Here is an 18,950-nt window from a genome sequence, read left to right as displayed (position 1 = left end):
TTAGTGCCATTATACAAGGCATTGGTGAGACCCCATTTGGAATACTGTGTGCAGTTCTGGTCTCCCACATTTAAGAAGGATGAATTCAAACTGGAACAGGTACAAAGAAGGGCCACTAGGATGATCCGAGGAATGGAAAACCTGTCTTATGAAAGGACACTCAAGATGGGTTTATGAAGGGGATGGTTTGATGAGATAACATGATCTTGGTAACTAATTGACCATTCACTATCAGTGGTAAATAGGTCAATGGAGGGATGATAGGTGTTACTATAGAGAACTTTCTGGGTGTCTGGCTGGTGAGTCTTGCCCACATGCTCAGGGTTTAGCTGATCGCCATATTTGCGGTCAGGAAGGAATTTTCCTCCAGGGTAGATTGGCAGAGGCCCTGGAGGTTTTTCGCCTTCCTCTGTAGCATGGGGCACAGATCACAGCTGGAGGATTCTCTGCATCTTGGGGTCTTCAAAGTATTTGAAGGCTTCAATATCTGAGATATAGGTGAGAGGATTATTGTAGGAGGGGGTGGGTGAGATTCTGCAGCCTGCATTGTGCAGGGGGTCAGACTAGATGATCATAATGGTCCCTTCTGACCTTAAAGTCTATGAGTCTATGAGGTAAACGCTGCCTCCTTGCCTGTGTGGAGGTCACTCCAGACTTCCACCAGGGACTGTTGGTCTATTATCTCCCTGAGGACATCCATGGCCGGGCACCACTTGGTCCCCGTGCAGTCCTGCTCCTTGAGGGTGCAGTTGAAATCCCTGACCAGGACAAGGCACTCACAAGGATCCGATGAGCCAAGGAAGGCAGATGCCTGCTGGTAGAAGTGAAGCCTCTCCGGGCCAGATGTCGGAGCATAGATGTTAATAAGATTTAATGTCAGCCCCTCTACCCAGACCCAGAGGTGCAGCAGGCAGCCCTGCACAACCTTGGCAGTCCCCAGAAGTTCAGGCTGCAGGTTTGGGGAGAACAGGGTCACCACCCCGGCTTGATTGGCCAGCAGGTGGTTGAAGTACAGCCTGTCCCCCCATTCCAGCTGCCAGCTAGCTTTGGTGGCAGGAACCATGTGGGTCTCCTGCAGGAAGATGACTAAGTACTCCCCCTCCCGAAGGAAGGAATGGAGTCAAGCAGAACAGCATCAGCCCTGCTAAAGGCTGCAGAGGGAGGTGAGGGGCATGGGCAGGGAGTATTTGTAGACTCCTTTTTCCCAAGTGGCCAGAGGAGGACAGCCCAGACTGACTCAGGGTGTTGGCCCCATTACTCTGTTGTTTTGCAGCAGGATAGAAGGCCAGACACCAAAACAAGGCAAGTGAGTCTTGTACTACGACCCCTAAACTGTGGGATAGTGGACTGCACAGGAATTAGGGGCCCAGGAGTGGGATTGACCCTGTCACACTTGATAAATCTGTTAGTCCAAAAGCTGCAGCACAGCTCCTTGTTGTTTTTACAGGTAAAGACTAACATGGCTACCCCTCCCAGACTTTTTAACACACTGAAAGAGACAATTCAAGGTGAAATGGCCCATTAACATTTCTGTAGTCAATTAGGCTACACATTCTTGTAATAAGCCATAAATTCAGTGCCTCTATTAAGACCAAGATTTTAGTGCCTAGCAAAGTTATGAATTTAAGCCCATCTTTTGAAGGCATTGTGCAGGTTTCCTTTGAGGCTGAGGACTAAGGTGTCAGATATGAAGGGATTGTTTAGTAAAAAGTGTTTGTCCAAAGCAGTATGATGTTTTTCTCTTTATCAGTTTTCTGTGTAAGTTCATTTGAGAGTGTCATGATTGTCAGGTTTTACCCACATAGTTGTTGTTGGGGCATTTAGTGCGCTGACTGAGATACGTCCCATGTTGTCATAGGCATGTGTGGGACCCTTGGGCCATGCTCACTCCATCTCTGACTTCTAAATCCTCATCCTCCTAGGGGAGGCACAATCACTAACCCAAAAGAATTAAAATGATTCTTAAAGTAATAATTTTGTTTCCCTTGCAGATGAACTCCAGAGAAAAGTGGGTAAGTTTTGCATTGACATTTCAAATGTAATTGTCAATTTATTTCCATGACAGAAAAGAGATTAAAGTAGAAACAAAGTTCTCACAGTTAAAAACACAGGGGCTACGTCTACACTGGCCCCTTTTTCAAAAGGGGCATGCTAATTGTAAACTTCGGAATAGGGAAATCCACGGGGGATTTAAATAAAGATGTCCGCCGCTTTTTTCCGGCTTGGGGAAAAGCCGGAAAAAAGCGTCTAGACTGGCCCAATCCTCCGGAATAAAGCCCTATTCCGGAGGATCTCTTATTCCTTCAAAATAACGGTAGTTCGAACTAGGAAGTTTAGTTCAAACTACCTAGTTCATGCCGCCTGTAGCCACGCGGCACGGGGTTCGAACCAGCCGGGATTTAAAAATGGCGGCACCCGGCTTATGAAAATGAAGCCCGGGAAATTCAAATCCCGGGCTTCATTTGCAAGTGCGGTATGCCTACATTACCCTCCTAGTTCGAACTAGCGGGGTAGTGTAGACATACCCTAAGTGTGCATTGATTCTTTGGATGTAACACTCAAATCAGTTTCATATTGGCAAAGCGAGTCAAACAGAAATGAAGTTCTCACAGTTAGAAACAGAAGAACCGAAAGATTTTTGTTGTTGTTCTTAGAATATTAATTGATAAAATTTCTAGGATGAACAAATGAATGCTACAGACCTAGTGTTGCTCCCATTTTCTGAAAGCTTCCCATATGCAAAAATCTATGTGTCACATATCCAGGGTTCCCTCTAAGATTTTCTATCCATGAGCAAAGTGAGTTTTGTCTTCTGCACCAATATTGAGGTCATGTGCGCTATGTCAAGACTACAGGCTTTTAGAACAAGAGAGCATTCACACTGCAAAAGCGCATTGAAAAAACGATGCACTTTTGCACAAGACAGTGTCCAGACTGCTGGATGCTCTTTTGCAAGTAAGCATCGCTTGCTATGGACAGAATGGCCACCTGTGCTTTTTTCTCTTCTCTCTGCTTGAGCAAAACCCCACTTTTGCCTGTCCACACATGCCTTTTTGCGAAAGAACTCTTTTGCAAAAAAGAGTTATTCCTTGTAGAAAGAGGAATACCTACACCGGAAAAACCACTCTGTTATTTCATTTTACTTGTTCAAAAACACGCTTCTGGTGTGGATGCTCTGTGAGCTTTTGCACAAAAACAGCTGTTTTTGTGCAAAAACACTTTAGTATAGAACTAACCATGCACTTGCTTGGTTGTGTGCCACTATGGCACCCTCCCATGGCACTGCTGCCTGAGAGACTCTCTCAGCATGCTGCTCTACTCCCAGGAAGCACCCTACCCCCTTCCTGGGGAGAGGATGAGACCTGCCCTCCCCCCCCCCCCCCCCCACCAGGGAGCACTGCTCCCGAGGCAGCCTGTGTGGAGGGCAAGGGCTGTGCCTGGCTGCTCCTTGCAGTGCTGACTGCGAGTCCCTGCCTAGGGAAGAGGGAAGGTTTTGCAGGAAGTGTGAAGCCAAATGTAGGAAGCTGGCAGTGGGCTGAGGAGGGTAGGGGACTATAGCAGAACTCAATGTGTTTGATTATCCAAAATCTTCATACAAAATGCAGCATTATTAAAGGAACAGGTGCCCCGATTGTGCTTTGTCAAATAGGGTGTGTCTAGACTACAGGGTTTTGTCAACAAAAGTGGACTTTTGTCGACAAAACTATACCTGCGTCCACACTACCACTGAGTTCTGTTGACATAACGTCGACAGAACTCAGCAGTTTTGTCGATGCTGGTAAACCTCATTTTACGAGGCATAACGCCTTCTGTCGACAGAGTTTCTGTTGACAGAAGGTGTTATTGCATGTAAACTGTCCTTTGCGTCTACACTACCATGTCGACAAAGCAGCTTGCTTTGTCGACAGAACTCAATGTAGTCTAGACACTCTTTGTCGACAGAAGTTTTGTCGACAGTATCTGACGACAAAACTTCTGTCGACAGAAGCCTGTAGTCTAGACGTACCCATAGTGATTCCATGAGACTCTCTGGCATTAGTTTTCTTTCGTGCCATTTCTTACTCATACTGCCATCTAGGTACAGCTGAGCAGCTGTTAAATACATTAAAGTCATGTTACGTGCTGATAATGACAATATGACATTTTATCATTTGGCTTAGAATGTCAGTCTTTTTTACTGAGTTAACAGATATGTATAGGATCAGTACATTAATACAGGAAATTTGGTTCAATGGGGTTTGATTCACAGTGAGGTTTCCTCTTTGGTTTACATTTCTTTGAAAAACTTCCAAGTAAAATCTCTGATCAGTGACTAAATGGTACGTTTTAAAAAAATGTATTCAACCTTATAGGTAATCACTGATACATAGCTCTGAAAGTTAGGTAAGGGGCAAGGTCTGGTCTCCATCTGTTAAAGTTTATAATATACATATTTTTATATTTATATTTCACCAAAACACTTTTTAAAAAAATACAAGAACAAGATAAAATTGTCCTCTCTTTAACAAATGGGGCATATTGTACAGCCTATATAAATTTGGGATACATAAAATGTGCTGCAGATGTTTATGAGAATCATTAATAAACAATGATACATTAAAGTTCATATTTAAATAATATAGGAAGAGACAAATACTACATACAATGGAGCTGATTCAGTTCTGCATTACTTCAGTGCCATGCCAATGCAATTCTGAAGTAATATAGCGGAAAACCAGGGCCAATGTATTCATAACGATAAAGTCAACAGCATAGGAGCAATCTGATTTTTTTTTTTTTTGGAACTAGAGTTTTCAGCTTGAAGTGGAATTATCCCTGGTGTTTTATGTTAGTTTACCTGTTTGTCTGTTTCAATATATCAAAAGACAACCAGATTTATTTGGTTTAAGGAAATTACAAGCTTTGATAGTTTCACAGTTGCTGAAAAGGGTCACAATACTCTGGATATTTAAGGAAAAAATTATGAGCCACTAGCAAAAGAAATTGTAATTAATTAACCTTAAACTTATGTTCTCAAACACAGGACTGTTTCTGAGATCATTTTAGGAACTGGAGTGGGTCTGATTATTTAAATGGGTGTTGAGTTGAATTTCAATGACTTCCTTGGAAAGGGGAAAGAAGGAAGCCCTATAATTTCTCCTACAGATTAGATTTAAAAGTAGAAACATACTCCAGACGCAAATCAATGTTCATTTTACCACAGGACCATCACGATCTATATGGCTGCCCATTGAAAGTAAGACTAGATTAGGGAAGATGCAAGAGCACATTTTTCAAATATACATATTTATACATCTGTTAATCACTTTTGCCCCATTACTTTATTTAAAGAATTAAACTGTTTAAAAACTTTGTTGGACACATGTACACACACACAAATCAATACATTTTTTCAGAAAAAAAAGGGGAAAGGGAAAGGGCTGACGCTGGGGCCAAAGCTGCATTGTGGCTGCCCAGTTGCGCCTGTGGTGCAGCTGCACGGCAGGACACTGCCTCGTGCTGGGCCTGGAGCCTGAGCTATGGTGCTATATTGAGTACCATGGCCCCACGTCTCCTACAGTCATCATGCAGACCTAGCTGCTATTTTTAGTACCCCCGGTCCTAACGTCAGCTGCTTCTGGGGTGGGGCCATGTGGCAGGCAGCTGCTCCATGTGCCAGGTCTGGAACCTTGGATGCAATGTAGCTGCCCCTAGGGCTGGGGCTGGAGCTGTTGTGCTATTTTTAGCCCAGCCTCAGCTCTAGCAACCACCACATGATACAACAAGGCTCCAACTCCAGCCCTGGGGAAGGGTAGAACGTGGGCCCAGGGCCATGTAATAACTGCTCCTGGGGCAGGGCAGCATGGTGGGTGCCCTGGATGCCATGGCTGGAGCTGGGGCCACAGTGCAGCTGCTCCTGGGGCCGGGACCATGGTGCTATTTTTAGTATCACAGTCCTGGCCCAGGGGCAACTGAACTGCGGCCCCGGCTCCAGTCCTAGCATGCAGGGAAGCAGCCAACCACACAACCCAGCTCCAGGATCATCTGAGACTAGGGCTGCATGGCAGCTGCTGGGGCCAGGGCCACAATACTAAAAATAGCACTGCAGCCTTGGCTTCAGTCCCGGCACATGGAGTGTGTGTGCAGCTGCTCCTGGACCCGGGCCATCGTGTTGTTTTTAGCACTGCACCGCAGCAGCAGCCATGTGGCCTGTCCTGGCCTCAGCTCCAGGTGGCTGCCCAATTGCTCCTGGGGTGGGGCAGTTGCCTACCACATGGCCCTGCACTGGAGTAGCTGAGCAGGCACTGCAGGATTCTGCTCAGGGGATGGGCAGGACTTGAATTCTCGGTGTGCACCCAGGTTGTTATGAACCTTAGAGGGAACTTATCCCATCTATCCTTTGAAAACAGGGTGTACATGAGTATATTGTACTGATTAATTCAAGAACCTCCCTACTTCTGAATGTGTAAAACCAGACACTCTGGCTCATGAGAAAAGATTAAAAGTGGGCTGAGTTATAAAATAGGGACACACCCTTTATCTTTCCACCTGACATCCTCCAATCTCAACTTTCAAGAGCTAGGACAAATGTCCTCAAACTCTATCATAAGTCAAACAGCTCTTCCTTAAAGTATCCTCTATTATTCAGTTAGTAGTATAGCTAAGTAGAAAATGCTTTTCCTGCCCTGCTAGAATTTTCAACATTTTAATGATTTTCCCATCTTGAATAAGAGCAAAGAGCTGAAATAATGATTTTTTTAAAGAGACCAAAAGCTCCCTACCTCTACCCAGTTCTGTTTATGGCAACTGAAATGTGCTGTCATGATAATCTTAAAAAGTTTTGTTTAGATTTTAGAATCTTTTTTCTTTTTAAAAACAATTTATTAAAACATTTTCTAAAATTTCTTAAAGTCTTATGAGTTGAAAATTTTCCATAATAAATATGCTGAAATGGGATGGTTTTAAAATCGCAGAACTTTTTACAAGTTCTCCAATTCACTGTTTCAATTAACAGAATACTATTTCTTAGTTGTGCTTTTGATAAATCAGCATTTTTTCCACTAAAGGACATTCCACTGCAACAAATTCACAATTCAGTCTAATTTTCCATCTGAATTTGTCTAATTTTAACTTTTATTGCGTTGTGAATTCCTGGAAGCTGAAGCTACATAAATTCAGACTGGAAATAAGACATAAATTATCAACAGTGAGAATAATTATCCATTGAAAATTTTTATCAAAGATTCTGGCATATTCTCCATCCTTAACTATTTTAAAATCAAGAATGAATGTTTTTCTAAAAGACTTGCTCTAGGAATTATTTTGATAAGGTTATTTGGTCTGTATCATATACTGAGCTTAAACTAAATGGTCAGAATGATGCTTCCTGGCCTTGGAATTTAGGAATATATAATTGTAAATGGTAGCTAGGTGTCATTACCTTTGATTCCAGCAATTTGCTATTCCTGTACTTATAATATTTAACAAAAAATCACCTAACCTTGCCTTGGTTCTATATATTACATTATTTCTGTATGCTGTGGAGACCGAACTAGAAGTACAGGGTGAAGCACCATTGATTCTGTAGATTGGAGGCTGTCTGGTTGAGTAATATTTGGGGAAAATGTTTTGTGTGACAAAAACTGTGAATGCAAGAGATTGACGAATGTCAGTGTGTCAATGAAAAGAGATTGGCAGTTGGGTGTTAATGACCTGGATGAGGGGATGGCTTGCACCCTCAGCAAGTTTGCAGATGACACTAAGCTAAGGGGAGAGGTAGATACGCTCGAGGGCAGAGATAGGGTCCAGAGTGATTTATACAAATTGGAGGATTGGGCCAAAAGAAATCTGATAAGGTTCAACAAAGACAAGTGCAGAGTCCTGCACTTGGGAAGGAAGAATCCCAAGCATTATTACAGGCTGGGGACCAACCAGCTAAGTAATAGTTCTGCAGAAAAGGACCTGGGGATTACAGTGGATGAGAAGCTGGATATGAGTCAACAGTGTGTCCTTGTAGCCAAGAAGACTGATGGCATATTAGGTTGCATTAGAAGGAGCATTGCTAGCAGATCCAGAGATGTGATTATTCCCCTTTATTCGGGTCTGGTGAGGCCACATCTAGATTATTGTGTCCAGTTCTGGACCCCCCACTACCAAAAGGATGTGGACGCACTGGAGAGGGTCCAGCAGAGGGCAACGAAGGGAGGTTCCAAAGAGGATGGAGGGAGGCTGTTCTCAGTAGTGACGGATGGTAGAACAAGGAACAATGGTCTCAAGTTGTGGTGGGAGAGGTCCAGGTTGGATATTAGGAAAAACTATTTCACTAGAAGAGTGGTGAAGCACTGGAATGGGTTACCTAGGGAAGTAGTGGAGTTTCCATCCCAAGAGATTTTTAAGTCTCGGCTTGACAAAGCCCTGGCTGGGTTGATTTAGTTGGGATTGGTACTGCCTAGGGCAGGGGGCTGGACTTGATGTCCTTCTGAGGTCTCTTCTAGCTCTATGGTTCCATGATTCTATGATTCTATGATTGTAATAGCACTTTCAACGGGAATACAAGAGGACTGTAGAGTTTCCAATTTGGAAAGAAGCTTGGGAGCTCCTCCTCATGACGTAAGGATTTTCTAGAGGTCTGTCATGACTGGGAGATTAGTCTGCTTGTGTACTGGGCACTGGGACAGTAGCTGGGATTGTGTGATAGTGGAATATTTGGTGTGTGTCAAATGAGAAGCACTTCAGGAGTAGTTAAAATGTAGTAATTTGAGTATTTGTTAACCCATCAGACATACACACAGAAATGGCTGCAATAAGAGATGCTATGAAAGCAGAAAAATGTAATTGTGAATTGGTCCTTCAGTTCAATTCTATTAAACTGACTGTACTGGTAAAATATCTATAAAGTTCTATGAAGGGTTCACTGTTAGAAGGATGGGAGCAGAAAGATTTTTTTTCCTAATAACCTTTTATGTTGGCTCACAAGTGGAGTGTGGACTCCAGAAAGAGAGTCTGTAGCATCTCTAAGGCAGCAGCAATACTCAAGGCTTCCTTTATTGCAGTGACAGGATTTATTGTGGAGTTTTACAGTAAGGGAATGAGTCTGGTTTGGACTCTCCCAACACAGTTGGTCTGGGGTGTCAGATTTAAAGTAATTCAGGAGATGTATAATATCTTCTAACTGATCCAAAAGAAATTCACAAAGTGTATGAATTAATCAATTCTTTTTTTTCTTTTTTCTTTTTTTCAGATGAACTACAAGAAGAACTTAGTAAGTGTGCATCGATTCTTTGAATGTAAAACTTTGATACGGAACCAGAAGTACAGGTTGAAGCACTGTTGATTCTATAGCTTGAAGGATGTCTGCTTGCATAATACCTGAGGGAGATAATCTGGGTAACAAGAAATATGAATACAAGAGAGATTGATAATTGTAAGTGTGTTGATGAAAAGTAACTGGAAGATGGGCATGATAGATTTTGAGCTCAGCTTTCATAGTAAGACAAAATGTCTGATCTAATGCTAGGAGAAGGGTTGGGATTTCCTCTTTGTAGCATGAAATATTTGTCAGAAGTTTGTCATAGCTGTAAAATGGGTCTGATTGGGCATCGGGACAGAAATTGGCAGCCTGTGACAATGGAATAGGTGGTGTGCTTCAGATTAGTAGCTCTTCAGGAGTTTTTTGTTTGTAATATTCACACATACACACACACACACACACACACACACACACACACACACACACACACACACACACACGTAGCTGCAATAAGATACAACTATCAAGGCAGAAAAAGTAACTTTCAATTTGTTCTTCCTGAACCATTTTATCTAAAGGATGAAACTGGCTAACTATGTGTAAAGAGCTGTGAAGGGTTCACTGTTAGAAGTATGGAAGCAAACCTATTTTTCCTATTAATCTATTTATTCATCTTATGGAATCTGTTTGAATTATAGAAACAGGCAATGTGCTTACAGAATCATAGAATCATAGAACTGGAAGAGACCTCAGAAGGTCATCAAGTCCAGCCCTCTGCCCACGGCAGGACCAATCCCAACTAAATCAACCCAGCCAGGGATTTGTCAAGCCGAGGCTTAAAAACCTCTAGCGATGGAGACTCCACTACTTCCCTAGGTAACCCATTCCAGTGCTTCACTACCCTCCTAGTGAAATAGTTTTTCCTAATATCCAACCTGGACTTCTCCCACCGCAACTTGAGACCATCGTTCTTTGTTTTGCCATCTGTCACTACTGAGAACGGCCTCTCCCCAGTCTCTTTGGAACCTCCCTTCAGGAAGTTGAAGGCTGCTATCAAATCCCCCCGCACTCTTCTCTTCTGCAGACAAAATAGACACAAATCCCTCATCCTCTCCTTGTAGGTCATATGCTCCAGCCCCCTAATCATTTTCGTTGTCCTCCACTGGACTTTCTCCAGTGCGTCCACATCCTTTTTGTAGTGGGGGGCCCAGAACTGGGTACAATACTCTAGATGTGGCTTCACCAGAGCCGAATAAAGGGGAATAATCACATCTCTGGATCTGCTGGCAATGCTCCTCTTAATGCAACCTAATATGCCATTAGTCTTCTTGGCTACAAGGGCACATTCTTGACTCATATCCAGCTTCTCATCCACTGTAACCCCCAGGTTCTTTTCTGCAGAACTACTACTTAGCCAGTCAGTACGCAGCCTGTAGCAATGCTTGGGATTTTTCCGTCCCAAGTGCAGGACTCTGCATTCGTCCTTGTTAAACCTCATCAGATTTCTTGTAGCCCAATCCCCCAATTTGTCTAAATCACTCTGGATCCTTTCCCTGCCCTGGAGCGTATCTACCTCTCCCCGTAGCTCAGTGTCATCCGCAAACTTGCTGAGGGTGCAATCCATCCCTTCATCCAGGTCATTAATAAAGATATTGAACAAAACCGGTCCTAGAACCTTGGGGCACGCTGCTAGAAACCGACCGCCAACCTGACATCGAGCCATTGATCACTACCCGCTGGGCCCGACCTTCTAGCCAGCTTTCTATCCATCTTACTATCCATTTATCCAATCCACATTCCCTTAAGTTGCTGACAAGAATATTGTGGAAGACTGTATCAAAATCTTTGCTAAAGCCTTTCCCATATCCACAGAGCCATTTATCTCATCATAGAAGCTAATCAGGTTGATCAGGCATGACTTGCTCTTTATGAATCCATGCTGACTATTCCTGATCACTTTCCCCTCTTCCAAGTGCCTCAAAATGGATTCCTTAAGGATCTCTTCCATGATTTTTCCAGGGACTGAGGTAAGACTGACCGGCCTATAGTTCCCTGGATCGTCCTTCTTCCCCTTTTTAAAGATGGGCACTACATTTGCCTTTTTCCAATCATCCGGGATCTCTCCCGATCTCCATGACTTTTCAAAGATAATGGTCAAAGGCTCCTTAATGACATTTGCCAACTCCCTCAGTACCCTCGGATGCATTAAGTCTGGACCCATGGATTTATGTATCTTTTCTAAATAGTTCCTAACCTGTTCTTTACCCACCAAGGGCTGTCCATCTTCATCCCCTATTGCGTTACTTAGCGCGTTAGTCTGGAAGCTGACCTTGTCCGTGAAGACAGAGGCAATGAAAGCATTGAGTACTTCAGCTTTCCCCACATCATCTGTCACTAGGTTATCTCCTTTATCCAGTAGGGGCCCCACACCCTCTCTGATCACCCTCTTCTTGCTAATATGGTTGTAGCAACCTTTGTTGTTATCCTTCACAACCCTTGCCAGTTGCAATTCTAATTGAACTTTCGCCTTCCTGATAACCCCCCTGCATTCTCAAGCTACACACTTCCCTGGTCATTTGTCCAAGTTTCCACTTTTTGTAAGCTCCCTTTTTGTGCTTAAGTTCACCTGGTAAGCCAATTCGGTCTTGCTTCTCTTGCTGTGCATCGGGATGGTTTGCTTCTCTTGCTGTGCATCGGGATGGTTTCTTAATGTGCCTTCAATAAGGCTTCTTTAAAATACTGCCAGCTCTCTTAGACTCCTTTCCCCTTTATGTTAGCATCCCAGGGGATTCTGCCCATCATGTCTCTGACGGAGTCAAAGTCTGCTTTTCTGAAGTCCAAGGTGTGTATGTTACTACTCTCTTTTCTTCCTTTGGTCAGGATCCTGAAATCTACCATCTCATGATCACTGCTTCCAAGTTGTCACCCCTCTACTTCCCCTATTAGTTCCTCCTTGTTTGTGAGCAGCAGGTCAAGCCGCGCACAGCCCCAGGTCGGATCCTTCAGTACTTGTACCAAGAAGTTATCCCCAACATTCTCCAAAAACTTTCTGGATTGTCTGTGTACTGGCGCATTCATCTCCCAACAGATGTCAGGGTGATTAAAGTCCTCCATGAGAAACAGGACCTGCGATCCGGAAGCTTCTCTCAGTTGTCCAAAGAAAGCCTCATCTACCTCATCCACCTGATTTGGCGGCTTATAGCAGACATCAACCAAAACATCACTGCTTTTGTTTGCACCTGTAAACTTAACCCATAGACTCTCAACAGGCTTTTCTCCCTCTGTATACTGGAGTTCTGAGCAATCATGGTGCTCTCTTAGGGTACATCTAGGCTTTTGTCGACAGAGGTTTTGTTGACAGATACTGTCGACAAAGCTTCTGTCGACAAAGAGCATCTAGAGTACATCCAGTTCTGTCGACAAAGCAAGCCGCTTTGTTGACATGAGAGTGTAGACCCAAAGGATAGTGTAGATGCAGTAACTCCTGCTGTCAACAGAACTCTGTTGACAAAAGGCATTATTCCTCGTAGAATGAGGTTTACCACCGTCGACAATACTGCCGAGTTCTGTCGATGTTATGGATAGTTTTGTCAACTAAAGTCCACTTTTATTGACAAAACCCTGTAGTCTAGATACACCCTTACATACAGTGCAACTCCTCCTCCTTTTCTCCCCTGCCTGTTCTTCCTGAACAGTTTATACCCTTCCATGACAACGAGTCATGAGAGTCATCCCACCAAGTCTCTGTTATCCCAATTAAATCATATTTCTTGGCCTGGGCCAGACCCTCCAATTCTTCCTGTTTGTAACCCTGGCTTCTCGCATTGGTGTACAAACCTCAGAGAACCAGTTGATCACCCTACCCTCTCCATTCAAATCAGGGGTCCTCCTTTGTTGCTCGTTCCTCTTTGCATTTCTTCCTGGTATCTGATTTTCCTATTCCCCTCAGGGTTTTGGTCACCCTACCCCAACAAACCTAATTTAAAGCCCTCTGCAATAGGTTTGCAAGCCTGCCCATGAAGATGCTCCTTCCTCTCTTTGTTAGGTGGACCCCATCTCTTCCTCACAATTCTTGTGCCCGGAACAGAGTCCCATGGTTGAAGAAACCAAAGCTCTCTGTCAGACACCACCTGCACAACCATGCATTTACTTCCTCAGTTCAATGATCCCTACCCAGTCCTTTCCCTTCAACAGGGAAGATGGATGAGAACACCACCTGTGCTCCGAATTCTTTCATCCTTCTTCCCAGTGCTACATAATCTGCAGTAAACCACTCCAGGTCATTTTTGGCCGTATCGTTAGTTCCCACATGGAGAAGCAGGAAGGGGTAGCAATCCGAAGGTTTGATCAGTTTTGTAAGACTCTCAGTCAGATCCTGAATTCGAGCTCCCAGTAAGCAGCACACCTCTTGAGATTCCAGGTCCAGATGGCAGATGGATGGTTCAGTCCCTCTTAGTAGGGAGTCCCGACCACCTAAAGACTGCAGACTAAATAGACCCAAACCCCTCAGCCTCTCTTCGTAGGTCATATGCTCCAGCCCCCTAATCATTTTGATCGGCCTCCGCTGGACCCTCTCCAATGTGTCCACATCCTTCCTGTAATTGGGGGCCCAGAACTGGACAGAATATTCCAGATGTGGCTTCACCAGAGCTGAATAAAGAGGAATAATCACAACTCTGGATCTGCTGGCAATGCTCCTCTTAATGCAACCTAATATGCCATTAGCCTTATTGGCTACAAGGACACACTATTGACTCATATCCATCTTCTTGTGAAGTCCCTAAAGCTGCAATAATGTTCAGGATTTCCTCTAATCCAATGACAGTTTTTGCGGTTGATTTTACAGTAGGGAGATTAATCTGAATGCAAACAAGAAGTAGAACTAAGTAAGTGTGAATTGATTTTGCAAATGTAAAAATCAATTCAGTTCCATTTTGGAAAAATGAGCTAGACAGAGATGAACTCTCATGGTGCCAACCCACAGCCCACCCTTCCAGGCAGGTTTCCTGCTTACCACAGCCCCAAGCTACTCAAAGTGTCTGGCTGCTCCATCTACTTCTCTGTGACAAGTACTAGGGGGGTGGTGGTGGTGGTGGGAAGATTTGTGTGCTGCTTCACCCACAGTCCAAGCATCACAGCTGTCATTGGCTGGCTCCCCTCCAGCAGGTCAGAATCCTCTCTTGCACCTATACTACCTCCTGGATCCTTCACCCCAATCTCCCACCTCAGGTCACAACTCCATCCTTCACCCAAACTCTGTCTCAGATCCCACAATTGTTCCTCCTCCCCAATCCTCTGCCCCAAGCTCCATTCTATACCCAACCTTCATCCCAGACCTTGCACCCCTCCTTAGAAAAGTGCATCCCTTGGCCATTTATAAAAATGGCTCCCCATTAAATATTATTTCCCATCCCTGCATAAACTGCTGCCAGGTGTGAAGAACATAGGAGACTCTCCAACACCTTTCGTCCTGGCCAGGCCTATGGTGCTTGTAGTGAGGGAATCTTCACTACCACTAATGTCCTAGGGGTTGGTAGCATTAGAGAGGGGAGAGGAGAAGCAGAGCTAACATGTAATGCCACTTTCCTAGCCAGCATTTCTATGGAATTACTTCAGGAGCACTCCTTTTTTGTACAGAGAGCTAAAGAGAGAGAAGTCTGCTTCATTTCCTACTCTCAGCAATGCAAGGGAGATGGGTAGGTGATAAGCGATAACAGAATTAAGCTATAGAAAAATGTGAAAAGTTTGTATTTCAGGGAAATCCATAGACCTGGAAAATTACAGGCCAACTGAAATTACAGAATCATAGAAGATTAGGGCTGGAAAATAGCTCAGGCTTCAAGTCCAACAGCTTACTTAAAGCAGGACCAACCCCAAATAAATCATCCCAGCCAGGGCTTTGTCAAGCTGGGACATAGAAACCTTTAGGGATGGAGATTCCACCACCTCCCTAGGGAACCCATTCCAGTGCTTCACCACCCTCCTAGGGAAATAGTTTTTCCTAATAGCCAACCTAGATTTTCGCCCCTGTAATTTGAGACCATTGCTCCCTATTCTGCCTTCTGTCAATATTGAGAACAGCCTCTCCCCATCTTCTTTGAAACCCCTCCCCCCTTCTGGTAGTTGAAGGCTGCCGTCAAATCCCCCCTCCTTTTCTCTTCTGTAGACTAAACAAGCCCAAATCCCTCAGCCTCTCCACATAAGTCATGTGCTCCCACCCTGAAATCATTTTGGTTGCCCTCCACTGGACCCTCTCCAATGCGTTCACTTCCTTTCTATAGTGGGGGCCCCAGAACTGGATGCAGTACTCCAGATGTGGCCTCATCAGTGCCAAATAAAGAGGAATAATCACTTCCCTACATCTGTTGGCAATGTTTCTACTCATGCACCCCAATATGCCATTAGCCTTCCTGGCTACAAGGGCACCCTGTTGACTCATATCCAGCTTCTCATCCACTGTAAGGCCCAAGCCCTTTGCTGCTGAACTACTAGTCTGTCCCCAGCTTGTAATAGTGCTTGGGATTCTTCCATCCCAAGTGCAGGACTCTGCCCTTGTTCTTGAATCTCATCAGATTTTCCACAGAGCTGCCAGGTCTGAGTCAATTTGACTTTGAAGGGTGTCATCCATGTTAAACATCAATAAATACGTAAACATCATTATGACAAAAAAATCTGATAACCATGGTTATGTTTGTGCAATGGAATTTTATTTTGTCTTATCCACTGTTCCCCTCACCAACCTTAAGTACACTCCCTTCTAGGTTATTTGCAGCCTTCAGGCCTCTTTTCTAAATTGACTTCCTACTGCCCTTGTTTTGTAGCCATTTCTCACCTGACTCTTAGCAGGGAAAACAGCAGCTCCAGGGAGAGAAAATGCAGTCCCCAAAATGCCAGCAGACCACCAGACCTGTCCTGGGCATAGGATGAATCAGGATTACTGCCCCAGGCCCTGCACTTGGCGGCCCCAAGCATGGCTGCACTAACCGTACTGTGGACAGCAGGGTTCAGCCTCCTGCACTCACAAGTCGGACATCGGGAACCGGAGCAGCCCAGCAGCCTGCTCTGCCCCGCCGTGCTTCCCTCCCAGCCCAATGCACATGGCTTCTCTGTGGTGTTGGGAAGCAGAATGCCCTAACCCCATGTCACTTCACTTCAAGCCCTCACAAAAAAATAGGGCACAGCAGGCCCAGATAGGGCGGTGAGGCAGGGTGGAGTGGAACTGCTATTGCCCACTCCAGCTCCCGCTGCCTGGTTGGTTGGGGAGGGCACCTCTGCTGCCAGTGTACCAGGTCCCTGTAATACCACAGGCCACGTTGCTCCAGGGAGGGGGCCAGGAAGCAGAATGTGGGGTAGGGGTGGAGAAGGGGTGGAGCAGAGGAGAGGCCTGTGGCAGGGAAAAAGCCTGCAGCACTGGTGGGGTCTCCCCATGCCCTGCATCCCCCTCAAGATGGCCTTTATTACCACCCATATTTCTTCATGATCTGATTGGAAAGTGAGAGAATAGAACAGACCTAGTGTCTCCATAAGAGCTACAGAGAGGCTCTAAGCAAATACAATAACCACCGTGTGTGTGTGCTATTACAGTGCTTTACTTTCTGTTTTCTGCACAATAAATCACTATGTATTACAGCTGTTAAGCTAACTATCTTCAACATGGGACATTTCTGCTACCCAAAGGCTGAAAATCGGTAGTAGATGCCTCTTTGAATTCAATGTCTGTTGTTTCTCACTTTGATTTCAGAGTGGAGAAGGGCTCGCCAGTACAAAGGTAACAGAATACGCATCTTTTCTAGTCATTAGAAATCATATTTATACTTTATACAAGTTGAGAAAGTATTGTTATCATGACAATGAAATCTGAGGCTTTTTTCATTTCATCTCAGGACTTTCTCATTCAGGTGCTTCAACCTGTGTAGCTTATATTACAATCTGGAACAATATATTTGAGTATCATTAAGATAAACATTTCATTATCCCTCCAATTGTTGTGTTATGGTCAATCACATGTCACATCTCTGAAATATTTCAGTGTATCCAAATTGCCAGAATAGAAGAAAACCCAATGTCAATGGGAGTCTTGCCTGAGCAAAACTCAGCAGGCAGTGGTCCACAAGCCGCATCTCCCATTTTCCAGTTCATACTGGCATCAGTCAATTTTTTAAATCCAAATCTCTCTTTACAGATGACATCACTCTGGATGCAGACACAGCCCACCCCAACCTCTCCATTGCTGGGGATAGGAAGAGTTTGAAACATGAATCCCAACCTCAAAACGTTCCATCAAATCCAAAAAGGTTCGATTCGACTGTCTGTGTGCTGGGCTCTGCTGGATTCTCTGATGGAAAGCACTACTGGGAGGTGGATGTCGGGAGCAGCACTGACTGGGACCTGGGAGTGACCAGAAAATCCATAGAGAGAAAAGGGAAACTGTCCCTCTCCCCTAAAGAGGGATTCTGGGTTCTGGGTCTCAGTGGGAGAGATTATTGGGCAAAAACAGACCCATGGACCCGAGTCATGGTGCAGAAAAACCCCCAGAAAATTGGAGTTTACCTTAGTTACAAGGACAGGGAGGTAACTATTTTCAATGTAACTACTACAGAACAACTGATTAACATGTCTGTGTTGTTCACATTTAATGACTGTTCATTCTCAGAAGAGATTTATCCATTCTTTAAAAATTCTCACAAAGAAACAACACTGAGAATTTCTTCTAAAAGAGAAGAGGAATGAGCTAAAAGTGGCACTGCCACTCTTTTATCCAACTCTATCTTTAAAATCAAATCTCCCATCAATAAGTAGGAATTACATTGTACCTCCATATATCTGTGGTGCCATTTCTACAACAGCTCTGTTACTTATTGCTAGACATCAAGTTTCTCTCCAATAAAATTTGAATTCTATTTTTTCTCTCTATTTTTGAGCTGCCATCTTAATTACAAGTTTTTAACAAAAATGATTTTATCTACTGATATTTCTCTAGTCTGTTAAGGAAAGAATATTTGTGTTGTAGATTTTCAAGAGAAATCAGCCTTCACAATTAGGTTGTCAGGAACTGTGTATCCCCAGTGTCCTCAGGCACAACAATTTCAGATTTGAGGATGATTTATACCTTCAAGTCAGCAGCACAGCTATGGGTGCCCTCATGGCTCCATGGTGCTCCAACATTTTTATAGCTGACTTAGAACAATTCTTCCTCAGTTCTAGTGATGGTTACATAAACACCATCTTATAACAGAAACCTATTGACCACTATACTTACCTACATGCCTCCACTTTTATCCAGAATATACCACATGAGCAGTTATCTACAGTCAAGCCCTATAAGATATAGCCACATTTGCTCTGATCCCTCAAACAAACTCCTACAGGATCTCTACCAAGCATTCTTAGAACTGCAATGCCCATTTGGGGAAAAGAAGAAACAGACTGACAGAACCAGGCACATACCCAAAAGTCATCTGTTTCAGGACAGACCCAACAAAGAAAGCAACAGTACACCACTAGCGCTTAGCTATAGCCCTTAGCTAAAACCTCTCCAACACATCAAGAATCTACAACAGGATTCGGTAACCTTTTCAAGCCAAAGAGACAAACTACTTCAAAATTTAGACCAAGTGGTTAACAAAGAGCCATATAAGAATGCCCATTTGCATGACTGAAAATATACAATTTAACAGTATTGATAATTGACATAATGATTAATAATAACATAAATGAAAAC

At 44.0% G+C, this 18,950-nt stretch overlaps 1 protein-coding gene across 1 annotated transcript; it reads left to right on the top strand.

Annotated features, from left to right (window-relative positions):
* Positions 1–8,773: 8,773 nt before the first annotated feature.
* Positions 8,774–18,084, top strand: LOC149523217 (butyrophilin subfamily 3 member A1-like). The gene is made up of 4 exons (XM_089770394.1): positions 8,774–8,860; positions 9,221–9,291; positions 11,851–11,858; positions 17,412–18,084. Exons 1-4 carry the CDS (start codon positions 8,774–8,776, stop codon positions 17,957–17,959), a joined length of 714 nt encoding a protein of 237 aa, XP_089626520.1. The 3' UTR covers positions 17,960–18,084.
* Positions 18,085–18,950: the final 866 nt, after the last annotated feature.

The sequence above is a fragment of the Pelodiscus sinensis genome, chromosome 18 (genome assembly GCF_052426305.1).
Source record: "Pelodiscus sinensis isolate ZL-2025 chromosome 18, ASM5242630v1, whole genome shotgun sequence".
In the NCBI taxonomy this organism is placed as follows: Eukaryota; Metazoa; Chordata; order Testudines; family Trionychidae; genus Pelodiscus; species Pelodiscus sinensis.
The sequence above is the reverse complement of the archived record's forward strand: the minus strand, read 5'-3'. Positions and strand labels throughout refer to the sequence as shown.

Bases quoted from the DNA above. Each gene is read 5' to 3' on its own strand.
- LOC149523217 (XM_089770394.1), top strand. From the start codon at position 8,774: ATGGCTGCAATAAGAGATGCTATGAAAGCAGAAAAATGTAATTGTGAA. The intron at 8,861-9,220 runs GTAAAATATCTA...TCTTTTTTTCAG, and splicing joins CTATTAAACTGACTGTACTG to ATGAACTACAAGAAGAACTT.